Source organism: Sebastes fasciatus, chromosome 24, assembly GCF_043250625.1.
Source record: "Sebastes fasciatus isolate fSebFas1 chromosome 24, fSebFas1.pri, whole genome shotgun sequence".
In the NCBI taxonomy this organism is placed as follows: Eukaryota; Metazoa; Chordata; class Actinopteri; order Perciformes; family Sebastidae; genus Sebastes; species Sebastes fasciatus.
In genome coordinates, this window is record NC_133818.1 from 9,417,371 (window position 1) to 9,433,802 (window position 16,432).

Genomic DNA, 16,432 nt, shown 5'->3' on the forward strand with positions numbered 1-16,432 from the left:
ATGCAAATTTCGCCTAGGGCAGCAAAATGGCTAGGATCGGCCCTGGCTGATTTATTCTCGCTGTATAATCTGATTGGTTCCAGTTTGCAACCAACATTTCCAAACAGGATCTCGAGATAAAACATCTCTAATCATTATTTTTCAATTTATTAAACACACGTTACATAAATAAATGTATTTTTTTTATAATTAAAGACTCAACTAAAGACTCAAGTTTGCGGACGAAAAAAAAAAAAAGACTGCACCTTTAATCTGTTATAAAGTCAGTATAAGAGACTAGTTAACGTGGCAGTGGCTCCTCAGTCTCTAACACGGTTCATTCTACGCTTCATCTTTCTCATCATTTCACCACTTTGCCACACAAACTAGACGCCCATAATAAACCTTATGGGCAGTAATTGGAATTGAGGCTTTTTTTTCTCCTCTCCTCTCCTTCTCTTTACCCCCTTTACGCGCAGGCTCCAAATCCAAATTTCACCTAGTGCACCAAAACGGCTAGGGTCGGCCCTGGCTGTATAATCTGATTGGTTCCAGTTTGCAACCAACATTTCCAAACAGGATCTCGAGATAAAACGGCTCTAATCATTATTTTTCAATTATTAAACACACGTTACATACAACTTTGATTTTAGTGTGCGACAAAAAAAAAGAAAAAAGACTGCACCTTTAATCTGTCATAAAGTCAGTATAAGAGACTAGTTAACGTGGTAGTGGCTCCTCAGTCTCTTACACTTCTCACCATTTCACCACACAAACTAGACGCCCATAATAAACCTTATGGGCAGTAATTGTAATTGAGTTTTTTTTTTTTTCTTCTCTTCCTCTCTTCTCTTTACCCCCTTTCCGCGCATGCGCAGTGTGGCGCGCACTGGTCAGTCTGAGAAGCAGCTGTTCTGTTCAGGAGCTGGTTGAAATTCCAACATGGCAGTAGTGGCCGCGGTCAGTGTTGTTTCCTGCGATACCTCGGGATGCTTTCAGCTCGCTCGCAGCCAGGCTTAACCCTCGAGGACCTCGTTCATCAGCAGAACCCCACCCGGGATCGATGCGACCCTAACACCTCCCAAAACCCCCAACCCAAGAGGTCGACCTGAGAGAGAGAAGAAGAGAAAAAAAGCAGGTAAGAGAAGGATCTGCAATTATAGTGGTCAGAGAGCTGTAGAGGAGACGATCCCAGCAGTCTGCAGTGTGCATGTTGATGCAGAGTTGTGCATATGTTTGTCATTTAAGTTTACAATCACAATGCATGCTTATGTATTTTATTCTAATGTTTTATTATAAGGAGCGCACCTTGCGTAAATGCGCGCATAGACTGCACTATATGTGTCTGGCTGTGCAGCACTCACTATATAGGAAAAATACAACTTGCATTCACACGGATCAGCCTCTGTGTAGAGAGAATGGGCTGCAGCATTGGTGGTGGTGGTTACAACAAGTTGCACTATGCATGCATGCAGACGGTGGATCCAATGTCACTGCAGCGCGTAATTGTGTTTTTTTTGGACATATTAGTGCACATTTTAACTCATTTTCCAAAACAGTCACCAGAAAGCTGCACCAGTTGATTTCTCTCCACCCCTCCTCTCATTCTCCTCTCCTCTCCTCCCTCCATCCCTCCCTCCTGCCTGTCATCCCAGGCTCCACTTTCTAATGAGATGCATGTAGGTTAGATGCCTCTACTATTGCGCACCACTACTTGAAGAGGGCCCACCTTTCACACGACTCGAGCAAAAAAAAAAACAGAAAAAGAAGAAAAAGTGTTTTTCATTTTTTGGTTGAATTTTTCTTTTTCTCAAATTTTAATTCCAATGCTCTCATCTCCTCTTCCTCTCCTTCTTCCTCTCACTGTTCCAGCTCGAGATGATCAGCAGCAACAGCGTCTATGGTAGGTGGATTTTTTGTTTTACATTTTTATTATTATTAATGCATTATAAGGTGTAATAATGCACAGATGAGTATTTGTATTTATTTCACTGGAATTGTATCATATTGTGTGTGTGTGTGTGTGTGTGTGTGTGTGTGTGTGTGTGTGTGTTCACACCTGCAGCTTGATTTCAAATTAATATTTTTTTTTATAGGATAAATCTCCAAAACTGAAGCTTTATTTTCCATCTTTATGTCATTTATTCAGTTAGAACAGCCACACTATACCTGGTAATTATATGTAATAATAAGTGTGCTGCATTTTAATAACACATGGCTTCATTAGATTTTTTTTTGTTCTCAAATATTGTTCTTGTTTAATAATCAAACTTGCAAGAAGAGCAAGATAGATGTGATGCTGAAGTTTATTTTTCAACTCACACACACAAGTTTTCTTTTTTATTTGAGTATTAAAAAGTGGGAACAAGTGGACGGTGTCGCAGCAAATAAGGCCTCGATCACCGCAAAGTCATATTCATAATTATTTATTAGTTACACTTAAACTCTCGCTCCATACTTTAGTGCAGAAAACCTGGTTATTATTAACATTATGCATTAATAACAGAGTTAATATATCCTGCGTCATGCATGCAGAAGATTCAAATTTCAGCTATTTAAAAAAAAAAAAAAAATTCATGTGAGCTGTTTGCGACGCTGCAGGAAACATGTTCCACATTCACGTTATAGAACAATGGTGGATTGTTGAAACATGGAAAATAGCCATCCCACCCTGTTGCAAGTGCTGCAGCGGATAGTTTTCTAATGAATAATCGGACCGCAATTCGCTTTCTGTCGAGTCGAACTTCCGCGACCGCACATTCGTGGTTTTTGCAGCGCTTATTAGAGGACTCGACCTTTCACCTTTGATCCCTGTGTGCTCTCTCTCTCTCACACACACAGTTATTCGCTCCACGTCATGTGCTGTTTCCTTTTTTTCCTCCCGCTGATGCACTCGTGTGAGCGTTGCACTTGCGGCATTTTACTACCTCGTAAATGTTTCCGTGTTTATAGGTGTCCATATTGTCAAACTACAGAATGCTTCTATTTGGACCTCAGGTGATCTAAAATGACATATTACACATATTTACAATCGACACACACATTTTCTGCAGCTGTGTCATTTCAGCTGAACAAACTGAAATGTTTGTTCATAATTGAAGTTGCAATTGTGATGCAGATTTGTAGCTTTGGACGTGTAAAGTCTCACTTAATTGTTAGCTATTTTCGTTAAAGAATTAACTAGATGAACATATGGGGAGTGCTTGGGTGCATGAGTTTCGAAAAGCAAGTTTGTGTGTGTGTGTGTAAGAGCCGAGGGAACCCAGGCGCGTCCGTGCGCGTGTCGCTTTCCATGTGTAATGTAAATAATGTAGATCCTCGCCGGTTTGTTTATTCCTCTAAAGTCTATTTGTTTGCTACAGTCCCCGGCTTAAGATCCATCCCTCTGCATCCGCTTGTCTGCTGCGTGTTGCAGTGACAGTAGCAATAATCCCCCTCATTATACACATAACGTATCGCCTCACATCTCCGATGCAGCTAATAGGGACAGAGGAGAGGGGAGATAATAGGAATGGAAGAAGGAGGAAAAAAAAGTGCTTTACAAACAGGCAGGCCTTTTATTTATCTAAATACTTCTGCCTCAAATGAATAGAGAGAGCCGGTGGTGCTGCGAGGGTGGCTCGGCGACTCCCGGTGGGACCGTATAAATAAATTATCCTGACACTTTCTATCAGTCTGTAATGTTTACCATTAAAAGCTGTTTTACCATCCCAGAGCCGCCGTGCGATCCCCCCCTCCTCCCTTCTCTCTCCCTTGTGGGACTTGTGCCAGATGTGGGGAAATATTGTGCTTTTTTCCGACATGTGTTAGTCTGCGCCGCGTCCGTATCAGTGGGCTTCTCCTGTCGGCGCGTCCTGACAAAGGGCCTCTTCAAACGGGGGTTGTCATCTTTTAGCAAATACGCTAAGTGTTATCTTTTGTGCTCTCGGCTCGCCGAGCGGAGCTGGACCCCATGGGAGCCCGGCGCATGCAAATAGAACAAATCCCTCTCGGACCTGTCTGTCTGTTTCACTCTCTCCATCTTCTCCGTCTCCACCCCCCACCACCACCACCACCCCTCCTCTTCTTCTTTTCTCTCCACGTTTGCTCGACAGTGCGTCAGCCCGTCTTGTCTCCTTGCTCCCTCATCTACTTCACTCTTTGTCCACTTATTTTCCCTCTCTCTCTCTCCGTCCCAGAAGACAGACTGTGTCAGCTAACTGTAGCGAGGAAGGCTGTGTAAGTCTTTGTGTGCGTGCTTCGCTGACAGCCCCTCCTCGCTGATCTAAGTTTCCCTCCCGGAGACGGCAGGCAGCTGTCGGTAGCGCCGCTGCCCGAAAAACACGTTTCTCTCCGTAGATGAGTGGACGCCAATTCCTTAAAATCCTTGACACCATGATCCACTCAATCCTCCCCCCACTCCTCCCTCCCTTCCTCTCCTCCTTCACCATGGCTGCATTTTGTTTCTGTCAAATGGGGTTTGGGGATTTTTTTTGTTGTTGCTGTTGGGGTTTGTTGCTGTGACTGACAGTTGTGGGTTGGTGGATTATAAGTCAACCCTTTTTCCTCAAACCGTGCGCCCTCACACACTCTCAAATTATATTCATTCTGCCCTCACGTCTCTCTCCCAGTGCTGACTGGTTATTATCCAGTCAGAATCTGATGGGTGTACTTAAGGCGAGGGGGTATCCACACCACACTGACTCAGGGGTGGAATAATACTCACCAGTTTACAACCTGTGATGCTTAAGATAATGTAGCACAGTAGCACTCTAAAGATCAGCTGTTTGATAGGCCTGCAAAAATAAACTAATGTGCATATTAGCTATACTTAAATCAGTAGTACGCCTAGTTGTGTGTTTATAACAGCAAAGCCACCGTATAAACTCATTAATATCTCACTGGAAACAATCTAAAATGTTAATAAAAATAAATAATACGAAGTGAAGTTTAGAAAGAATGAAGAACACGGACATCAAGTCCTTCCTCCTTTTCTTCTAGAGAGGAGGAGAGATGGGGCTGCTTTGTCTCAGCTTAGTTTACATGATTTCAAGATACGTGGCAAACTAAGCTAAACAGTAAAAACACAGACATCAGTCCGTATCAGTCCTTCCTCATGTCCTCTGTCCTCCTCCCTCTGATGATGTGAATTATCAAAGTTTACAAGAACTCAAGATATGCGGCAAACTAAGCTAAACAGACTACATACGGAAAGCTTTTGTTTTAGCTTGTGTGGCCGAGGGTTACGTTGCGTATGTACGTTATGATAATAACATAGGCCTGCGATCCGCCTGAGGCATCATTGTTCAATAATAAACAAATAATAAAATGTGCATAGCAGCTATACTTACGTCAGTTTGGTTATCTTTGAATTCAGAACTGGACTAGAATTGAATATTTTAGATATAACTAGGCTACATGTTTGTTTCTAAAGCAGCAACGGTCTTGTTTACAACAGCAAAGTCACCATATAAACTCATTAATATCTCACTGGAAACAAATCTAAAATGTTGATAAAATAAATTATATGAATTGAGGTTTAGAAAGAATGAAGAAAACAGACATCAAGTCCTTCCTCCTGTCCTTCTTTTCAAGATACGCGGCAAACTAAGCTAAACATACTGCATACAGACAGCTTTTGTTTTAGCTCATGTAGCCGAGGGTTACGTTGCGTATGTACGTTATGATGATAACACGGAGGCCCCGTAGTCTGCAGTTTTGCGATGTGTTCATCGTGCATATCGCGATGATGAAGAAAGTGCGATTTATTGGTCAGCACTCGTGTTTGATCAGGTTTTAGTGCATTTAGATTCTACTGAACTGATGTTAAAAAATCTAAAAAGTTAAATCCTGGTTAAGACATCTTACATGCGTTTCAAATGAGCAGTTTTCAAGTAAAATAGAAGTAAGAAAGAAAGAAAAGACAACAGAAACACCGCGGTCAGATCAGTCCCCAATAACAGCCAGTCAAGCCCAAACTGATCTAAGATCAGTGTCACCAAATTCCCAGACTTTCCCGCCTCATTTTTCCACCCTTGAAGAGACATTCCGCTAAATTCATTTCCATGTTAATTCCGGCATTAAAAGCATTATCTCACTTTCTTTGAACTCCCGAATCCCCCCAAAATGTTTGAAGTTTCTTTTGGTTTATGTAATGCGTCATTTTCACAGGTTTTAATCAAATCAAAGCTGTAGATTTTTCTCTTTTTTTTCCTCCTCTCTGCCTCCTACAATCCGCTGCCCCCTTTTCTGAATTTTAAGCAGACCCCCGCTCACCTCCCTTTACTCTTTACCAGCAATCTCCACCACCCATGGCCCGGATTCTCCGGCTAGATATTAAAATATTCAGCGTGTGGAAGCGTTAAATATGCTAAGGACTTATTAAAAAAAAACGGGAAAAAAAAACGTCCACTTTGGAATATTCCGCACCATTAGACCTCAATAGACATGGCGGCGTACAGCTTATCCTTTACATTGTGCCTTCAAATGAGAAGGCGCCGTTTCTAATTAGGTTATTGCCATGGAAGTCTTAAGTTAAATTGTGCATTGATATGCGGAGGAGCTCGCCACTCATTTGGCCCGACGGTGGAGGACGCCGCCGCCGCCGAGAGCCTTTTTTTTTTTTTTTTTTTCTTCCACAAGGGCCAAAGAAAATGACAGCTAGGAGAGAGGAAGGATCTGACTGTAATCTCTCGCCGCTGCAGCTGTATGATCTGATTTTGGTAACAGCAAGCCCCGGCTAGATAGTGGCCGTCTGCTGCCCTCCACCCCCCCACACCCATCCTCCCACCACCACCACCACCCGTCTGCAGCTCAGCTTGAACGTCTTGATTAGCGAGGCGTCTTGCGCGAGCGGCAAGTAAGTCGGACACTTTTGTCTGCGAGGCGGCAAAAGGTGTGCGTGCGCGTTAATGAACAATGGCTTGTCGGGTGCGAGGGTGGTGCATGTGTGTGTGTGTGTGTGTGTGTGTGTGTGTGTGTGTGAGAGCTTGGCAGGCTGCCAGTGGATGGACACAAAGGATGTTGAGTGGCTGGGCGTGTGGCACAGCATCACTGAGCTGCCTGTGGCCTCTGGGAGATGGACACAAACTGGGAGCGGGGAGCAAAAACAACTGCTGTTGCTACGTAGCTTCACGTTGTTGCGCCGGGCGTCTGTCTATTGAAGGGAGCTGCAATTACACTCATTATCGATCAGTCTGACTTCTTTTTTCCTCGACTAATGGTTCGGTCTATAATGTCAAAAAATAGTGAAATCACAGCTCCCCAGAGCTCCAAGGTGACGTCTTCAAATGTCTCGTTTTGTCTCACTAAAACTCCTAAACCCAAATATATTCAGTTTAGTATCGTATATGACATTAATAAGCAACAAATCCTCCCATTTGTGATGCTTGAACCTGAGAAATTGTAGCACTTTTTTCTAGGGATGCACCGATACAACCTTTTCAGTCCCGATAACCTGGGCTTTGGGTATCGGCCGATACCGAGTACCGATCCGATACCGGAGTTTCAATACTGTGTGGAAGTGACTGGGATCATTCTGTTATGTGTCAGGCTTGACTTAAACATTGCTTTCCTAATTTTGTAAAACAAATAAATACATAAATATACATCAACTGAATTATTTATCATGAAAATAATAAATCACACAAAAAAATCTTCAAAAAGTGTCAACATTTTTAATGCAGCAACAAATTGGTCCAGTATATAATGTATATAAACATAGAATTGAATTTTATAGATCGGCTATTTGAGTCTAATTTTGATTTATGAATGACATGAAAAAGTTACTTGAACACTAAAATAGTTGCTAACATAGTAGTCTAACATCTAACTTGCACCCTTACAGGTATATGTGCGGTGGCACCTTAAATAAGAGCCACAACTAAGGATTGAATTGTATCGATTTGTCCATCCACGGTGATGTCTTCAAATGTCATGTTTTGAGAAGCTGGAATCTGAGAAATTGTAGCATTTCTTTACTATTTATGCTTGATGAATGACTGAAAGGATTAATCGATCACTAAAATAGTTTTCAGCTCTCGTCTAACTTGCTCCTGTGTGTGCTCGGTGGCACCTTAAAGTAGAGCCAAATCTGTGGACAATCGATTTGTCCATCCCAGTTTCCCAGAGTCCAAAGTGACGTCTTTAAATGTCTTGTTTTGTCCTACCAACAGTCCAGAACCGGTGTTGCCAGATCTCGCGAGAGAAACAACCAACCGGGTCTATAGAAACAACCCCAAATGAAGCAACTCTCCCCCCCAAAAAAGACCAATTTATTATGGATTGAATGCATTTTTATGTCATTTTTGCATTGCATTGTGATTTTACATCCATTTTTAGCTCGTAACTTTACATTTTTGTTAAATAGCCTTAAACGTTTTTAAACAACTCTGTCCCAGAACCCAAAGATATTAAGTTTACAATCACATAAAGCAGAGAAAAGCAGCAAATCTTCACATTAGAGACAGGGTTGTACGAAAATATCAGAAATATCGAGTATCGCGATATTTTGACTTACGATATCGATTCTCAAAATCACTTTATTGATTTTTAAGGAATAGTTTACATGCAAAGATGAACTCACTTTATTTCATTTGCAAAGAGATGCACCATCTCAGTGTATTGAGTGTATCGAATCGTAACCCCTGTATCACGATACGTATCGTATCGCCAGATTCATGCCGATACACGGCCCTAATTAGAGAGAGAATATTTAGTATTTGTGCTTGAAAAATGACTTTAAATCCGTCCGTGCACCAGTCCTGCCGGGGAAAGGAAGGTGTTTGTATTGCTTACCTGTGATCATGTGAGTGCATGCTCGTTCGGAGTGTGTGTGTGCGCAAGCGGGCCAAGTTCCCCCACTGGAAGCAGGCGAGAGCATTAGGATGTTGCTTGTACAACTCCGTTGGCAGGATGGACACATGTGGTAGATAGCTAATGATAGCATGCAGCGTATAATGAGATCCTACTCTCCGTCTGTCTCCCCTACCTGGCATCATGCATTAACCATACAAGAGGAAGAGGAGGCGCGCATGGTATTGACTTTTGAGTGGGTGTCTGCTTGTCCGTTGTTGGTTTTGTTTAGCACTCAGAGGTCAGCATGGCTGCAAGCGCCGCACATTTATAACAAGTATTTTTTCTGTTTTATTTTCATAGCAGGGGCTCATTTTTATTTTTTTTATTTTTTTTTTGTAAGGCAAGAATCTCTCCTCATCTGCGCCTCTTGAGCTCTGCTAAATGGTTGTAAATTGATTTTGGAAGTGTTGCGATGTATACGCTTAACAAGCCAAATGGGTTCAGTTTGCGGGTTAGTTTGTGTGTTCAGAAGATTATTGTATTAATGTATTCCACACACTCATAATCCACAGTATGTTGCGTGAAGGAGGGAGGCGTTGGCAGTGGTCCATCTTCTTGCCCAGTAACATATATTTATCCTCTTCACTACACAGTCCTCTAGGCTGCTCAAATCCCCCAGGGGGTCCCGATGACATGCTTACTAATGTGTGCTTTGGAAACGGAGTGCTATTGTATCCCCTAAATCTCACAAAGCACTGTATGATTTGCCCATTGTCGTTAAATCGCTTTGCTTGTGCCAAGTACTTGCATCTCACAGAGGCTTAATGCTTTGAGGGTTTCAGGGACAGCTTCGAGTTCCTCTTTTGTTGATTTCGGGGAAAAGTGCCAAGACTGCTGCGCTGAATATTGTTTTGAGTATGGAGGAGGGAGGGGAAGACGGGCCATTGCCAAGCGACTCCATTGAGCCCCGTGAATGGGCCATTCATATTTAGGAGAATCACCCAGATGCCATATTGTTGGCTCAACAACGCTAAATATTCTCCAACAAGGATGGGATTGTAACAGGTTTTTGAGTGTGGAAAAGGAACGTTGGGACATTGGGGGGAAAAAACTGTTCAGCCTTCAGTTGCTGTGAAAATGCTGGACAGTAAAGACCAATGTGATGTGATCTTGTTCCTAGTTATGTTGGTTGACGACATTTTTTGTCGAATATTTGTCAAAAATAGTCTTTCTTTTCTTCATACAAGAATCAGACCCATTGCTCTGTAGAGTCAAATAAATACGTTTTAAAAGTGAAATTAATTCTGCAACTCATAAGGAGTTTGAGCATCATTACTAAAACGTTACTTAAACAACTACATCATAGTGTAGGGATGCACCGATCCGACTAGTTCAGTCTCAATACCGATACCTGGGCTTTGGGTATCTGCCGATACTGAGTACCGTTCCGATACCAGTGTAAGGCTTGACTTAAACATCGCTTTCCTAACTTTGTAAAACAAAATGTAACGAATAAATATATAGATAACAGTTAGTGAATTGTTAGATATTAAAATAAATGGTGCACCAACAACAACAAAAAATCTTCAAAATGAACAGGAATTACAAGGAATATTCAGTTTTAAATGCAGCAACAAATTGGTCAAAACTTAAACAGGAATTCAAATTCCAGTATGTAACGTATATAGTATATAAATATAGAATTTAATAGATTGGCCCCATTGTCACCAATATCTGATCCGGTATCGGTGCATCCATATCATAGTGTGTTATAAACTTTTTGTTCAATGTTTACATCCTGCTTATAAATGCCAAATAGCTGGAGTTAAAGTAAAGTTTGAGCTAATATTTAATGTATTTCTTCATACAACAGCCTCAACAGTTACCAATATGTATTTTAAGCCTATATTATTTCTTAAAAATGACATTTAGAAATATTGATGCCATATTAAGTAGTAACTTAACGGTTCTGTAGGCCTTTAGAACGTTACGGTCCAAAGTGCAAATAGAAAAAAAAAGGTTTTAAAATATCACTTTTGTGTGAGCAGGTTCTGAAGCACGTCATCGCCACAAGATGTTTAACAGAAAGCCGGGCATGCTGCTTGCTTAGGGATGCACCGATACCGATATCGGGCCGATACTGACTCAAAAAGCTGGATCGGATATTGGTGACAGTTGCGCCGATCTATTTATTTCAATTCCATGTTCATAAACTATTATATACTGGGACAATTTGTTGCTCCAATAAAAATGTTTACACTTAATTCCTGTTCATTTTGAAGTTTTTTTTTTACCAAGTTGCTAGTGAACAATTTATTATTTCAACAATTGATTCAATTCAGTAAATGTTTATCTTTGTATTTATTGATTTATTTAAGTTAGGAAAGCAATATTTAAGTCCAGCCTGATGTTGCCTTCCACATAAAAGAATGATCCCAGTCACCAGCATATTGATTAAACACTGGTATCGGCCAATACTCAAAGCCCAGGTATCGGTATCGGGACTGGAAAAAGTCAGATCAGTGCATCCCTCCTGCTTGCTGTAGCGGCCTCAGGACAGGAGGTACTGGTGGGAATTGATCCCAGACCAGCAGGGTTGAACAGTAGTTCCACAAACGTCTCACTGCACATGAAGCTCTCTTAAGGTCCTGTCAAACAACCTTGAATCAGCCGAACCCCTGTCCCTGTCCCTGTTCCCTGCACCGTCAAAGCGTCTAAGACAGGATTTAGCAAAATGTCATTGTGCTCTTTTATGTCATGCATGCACTGAGTATTAATCACGGCCGGATCTGCGCCTGAGAGGCTGATCAAATTTATTGTTTGGCTGCACGGGACAGTAATGGGTGTTTAATTACTCAATAAAAGCCCTTTTATAGATTCCCAGGCCTCCTGTGTGTTGAGCAAATGGTATCGATCCGTCTCCGGGCTGCAACATGATAGCCTGTGAAGGAGAATTAGAGCCGGTAGCCCGCTAGCGCTTTCTCATTCATTAGCCGCATTAGCCGGGGGGGTGGTTAAGACGCAGCATCGTTGTTAATACCCGAGTCTCAGAGTTTTTTTTTTTTTCTCCGTGTCTGCCTTGTGTTGTAAAGCTCCGCGCACCTCATTTACACAAATATGGATTAGATGAGCAATGAATAACATTGACCGGTGTGGAAAGTGTTTCAATAAGAATCTCCAGGAGAGTCGTTTTTCTTCTAAACATTTCCCGTCCAACCGCAGTATAATCCACAGGACTAATTTGACAACGCCCTTCGCTGAGCTGCGAGCTGTATTAGCCGGGCGACCATCTAGACCGCATGTTTAATCCCACCCTCTTCTCCACCTTCTAATCTGTAATCTGACGGCTCCTCCTTCCTCCTCAGAGGCCTAATTCTGGATCTCCGTCCTCCTGCGAACGCTGGAGGACTCTCAAAAAGGCTGAATGATAATGACACCGAGCCTCAACCGCGTCTCTGTGGCGTTCAATGTCCAGTCCGCTGTATCTTTTTCTTTTTTCTTTTTTGCATCTGCCTCGCGTCCATTGTTCTTTTATGTTCAGAGCATATTGCCGCCTCTGTGAAGCAGTCCCACTTCTCTTGATGCACGGCAAAACCACCGCAATATCTCCCCTTGATGTGTCTATATCAAATGAATGTGGCCCTATTACAGACGTGGTGGAGTCAGTTGGGTGGCTTTGTGGACGGGAAAAGGGCCTGCAAGGGACCATGAAAGAGACATTGTCCAATACGGAGCGTACAGTGCCTTTGTAGATAAATGGATTTTCATGCTTATCAAGTGGGACACTGACATGAGTGAAAACTGTGGAGAATGTGGAATTATTCGCACTCCTCGGCCGTACACATGGACAACTGTAGTTTCAAGTGTGTGTGGTCTTTCATTGTCCGGCAGCAAGGTTTTTTTTTTTGGGTGTAACATTCAATTTGGGACAATGTGCACTGTTAATACCATAAATGTGCATCGTGCAGCCTTCTAGGAAAATCTCATGCACTCAACTCCCCAATCCACATTTTAACACAAGGTACACTGTATGTTGGTGTTCGGTGACTTTATATCACTCAAATGTCAACTTCATCGGAACAGAGAAAACAAAGCTGGACTGTCATACATTTTTTTCTGACTTAATCCAATTTGGTTTTGAGAAAGGATCCATTGGAGCTGGGCTGAAATTGATATGATATTAATAGGAATACTTTTCCAACATTTAAAATGATGGAATTGATGTTTAGTGCAGAAAAGAGAAAATGGAAAATGTGTATATAACTCAATCTTTCACTAATTGTTAATATATGTATTTACGAAATTGTGATTTGAAAGAGTGCAATTTCAAAATCGCCACAATTTTATCAGAATTTGAAAGTTTAAAGGTGCAGTGTGTAGGATCTGGCGGCAGTGAGGTTGCAGATTGCAACCAGTTTAAACTCATCCCGCGTGCCAAGCATGTATGACGCGGAATCTTGAAAACGCGAATGGCTCTCTCTAGAGCCAGTGTTTGGTTTCTTTGTTCTGCCTGATCTACTAGTTTTCTGAACCTGCCTGTTGCCTGGATTTGTTTACTTATTGGACTAACTACCTGGTATTTACCTATGCCCTGCTTTATTAAGTAAAAACTTTACTTGATTTTTTAACTGCCTGTCTCCTGGTCGTGCTTTTGGGTTCACTCTGCCAGTTTTGCTATCAAACTGACTGGTGAACTAGGATGGGTATATATGGACTGGGGAACTGATTAGTGAACAAGCTGCAGGTGGCCAGGGAAACCCAGGTGAAGGGAATGAGGTGATTGCAGGCAGGCTCTGAAATGACATAAGAGGTTAGTGATGAGGCATGAAAACAGAGCAGATGAATGAATAAACTAAGCGTTGGCAGGTGTCGTGAATTGGACCCGCTCCATATGTAGATCTAAACGTCTCATTCTAAGCTAACGAAAACACAACAAATCTTATTTTCAGGTGATTATACACTAAAGAAAACATACTTATTAATATTTTATTCCATTTCTAAATGTTACATACTGTTCCTTTAAGTCGGCAGCCTGTAATTTCCCCAGCTGTAATGATGTCTGTCGAGAAATGTACTGTAGCTAATCACTTTTATGTGTGTTCATATCACAATGAAAGAGAAACTCTTGACTGTCTAGTTAATTATGCTCTTTGTTTGTCGGTGTCTGCTTGGCCACTTAAGCGAACATTAACTCTCCGATATCAAAACATTGTGAGACGTAGCCTACGAGAAGTTTGTCATTTTTGCCACTATGTAGCTGCTATCAATAAATATAACAACACTTTATGTCATGATCAAATTCAAGTGTTTTTCAAGTTGCCTAACTGCATTAATTTGATGACGTTTGTTGTAAATTTAGTTCTAGCTAAAAACTTTTATGTGTGTTCATATAACAAGACCTCCAGGATTTAGAGTGAGGCGAGACTATTGACATCTCTGTACTTTAGCTGCTTAAGATAACGTTAACGGGCCGAAAAAATTTATAGAAACTCTTGCGAGACTCGCTGCCCGACGACCTTTCCTAACCTTCACTATTCAAGGTCATTGCCTAACCTTAACCGTCTCACGAGACTATTTCGCAACTTAGATATCAAACCATTGTCAGACTTATCCTACTGGAACTCTGTCATTTTTGCCATAACTTGCCAACTACGTAGCTGCTATCAATGAATATAATGCCACTTTTGTCATGTTATGTCATGATCGAATTCAAGTGCTTTTCAAGTTACTGCATTATTTTATCGGATTCTATCTATCTGGAGCCGATCCCAGCTGACATTGGGCGAAGGCGGGGTACACCCTGGACAGATCGCCAGACTATCACAGGCCTGACACATAGAGACAGACAACCATTTATGCTCACATTCACACATTTGGGCAATTTAGAGTCAACAATTAACCCAATCTGCATGTCTTTGGACTGTAGGGGGAAACCTGAGCACCCGGAGTAAACCCACGCTAACACAGGGAGAACATGCAAACTCCACACAGAAGGGCCTCAAGCTGGATTGAACCTGCGACCCTGTTGCTGTGAGGCGACAGTGCCAACCACTGCACCACCGTGCATTATTACTCAAATACATAGAGAAGCATAGAAAAATATATAATAAATGAGGCCTGAAGGCAACAATATGCAAGTTCAGAACGAACCCCCGCGGACATAAACCGGCCCCCTTGTTTCATGTTCTAATCCGAGCGACACGTGTACGTATATGCCAGCATGCCCACACAGACGCACATTAAACCCTGTTCACATTCCGCTGCCTGTGGGGCGCGAACGAGAAGCGATGTCTACTCGATGCGGAGCCAGTGATCTAGGTAATCTGCCTGTGCTGTGGGACAGGTCTATTGGTCCACAAATCAATTGGCTTCATGTCCGTGCCATTAGGCTAACATGGCGCTGCTGCGGCGCTGAGAGCGGTAAACAGACTGTTTAATTCCCCTGGACACCGGCCAGGTGGACACTCCTCCTCCTGCTGCTTCCTCCTGATCCCTCCGTTTTATTTTTTTTTCTCCCTCCCTCCTCTCATTCTATCGTCCTCGTACATTGACTCCACTTCAGTCAATGCGGTTATTCTCAGTGGACGAGTGCTTACAGGAATATTGCTTGGAGGGATTGTGTGTGTGTAAAGAGGAGAGATTTTGGCCAATGAACCCTTGCTGTGCTCTGTCCTCCAGTACTGTGTCTATACTGAGTAAGTGATCCCTTGGGATGCAGTACACACATCAGCATCCCTCCCTATCTCTCTCTGTATGTGTTTGTTTCAGTCTTTGTTTCTCTCTCAGTGTATCTCTTTCCCATTCTGTCTCTGTCTCTCTTTATATATCTCTCCCCCTCCTCCTCCTCCTCCCTTTTTCTCTCCAGACAGAGGCAGCAAACAAGTACAGTAATATGAGGGGGCTGCATCAGAAACAAACACACACACTCATGATTAGAAAAATGCAGATTTATGCCCGGTGCTGCAAGAAGTTTATCACTTCCTCTTTTGCACAGCTACACCAAATAAAACAACACCTCTCGTTTCCCGCGGAGCGCTCGCTTTCCCCCCATATATGGACGCGACTAATGACTTAGCTTGTATAACGTCAGCGATTCAATTTATCCACTTCGCCGTCCGCGCCGTGCATCCTGTTTCGAGGCTTTGGTGCTACGGTATGGTAATTGAGCCGGCGTGTCTTGACAGATGAGTGTTGTTGGCGGTATCACTGTTTGTGCGTCTCATTTCCTGCAAACGCCGTCGCTTCGATTGACTGATAAGATAAGAGGCCCCACGTTGAAGAGTTTCGGCGCAACTAACAACCTGATGAACGGCGGCGTTAAAGCCGTGATGAAGCCGGGGGGGAAAGTGGCCCCAACATAGTGCAACAGAATAAATAAATTGGCATTTGCAGAATTATTTGAAGTTCTGCTGGTCACCATTAGGAATGACACAGTATAGAAATCCGTGTGGTGGTTTCAGCCCGTAGCGCCGGAACGTTTTGCTGTTGCTAGGAGACGCTGAAACCCTCTTGACACATCTGGTCAGCTGTTAGTACAAGTTGTTGACAAGGGTTGGAGCACCGGCAACAGCATGATATTGTTTACAAAATGTCTACAGACTGAATGTCAATCATTTCTTCAGTCACGCAGGTATGCTGTCTGGGTCTTCAGAAGCATCAAGTTTTTGAGTGTGAAAAT

At 42.4% G+C, this 16,432-nt stretch overlaps 1 protein-coding gene across 2 annotated transcripts in view; it reads left to right on the forward strand.

Moving 5' to 3' along the window:
• The first annotated feature begins 306 nt into the window (after window positions 1-306).
• The window catches only part of LOC141763185 (fidgetin-like), a 41,771-nt gene continuing 25,645 nt past the window's right edge, over window positions 307-16,432 (forward strand). Inside the window, exons 1-2 of one of the 2 annotated variants that reach the window (XM_074627650.1) lie at window positions 307-1,117; window positions 1,852-1,882. In XM_074627650.1, the coding sequence (XP_074483751.1) occupies window positions 1,858-1,882 (25 nt within the window). In that variant the 5' untranslated portion in view covers window positions 307-1,117; window positions 1,852-1,857. Of the gene's footprint in view, window positions 1,118-1,637; window positions 1,883-16,432 lie in introns of those variants that run through there. The other variant, XM_074627651.1, reaches the window with a different exon arrangement.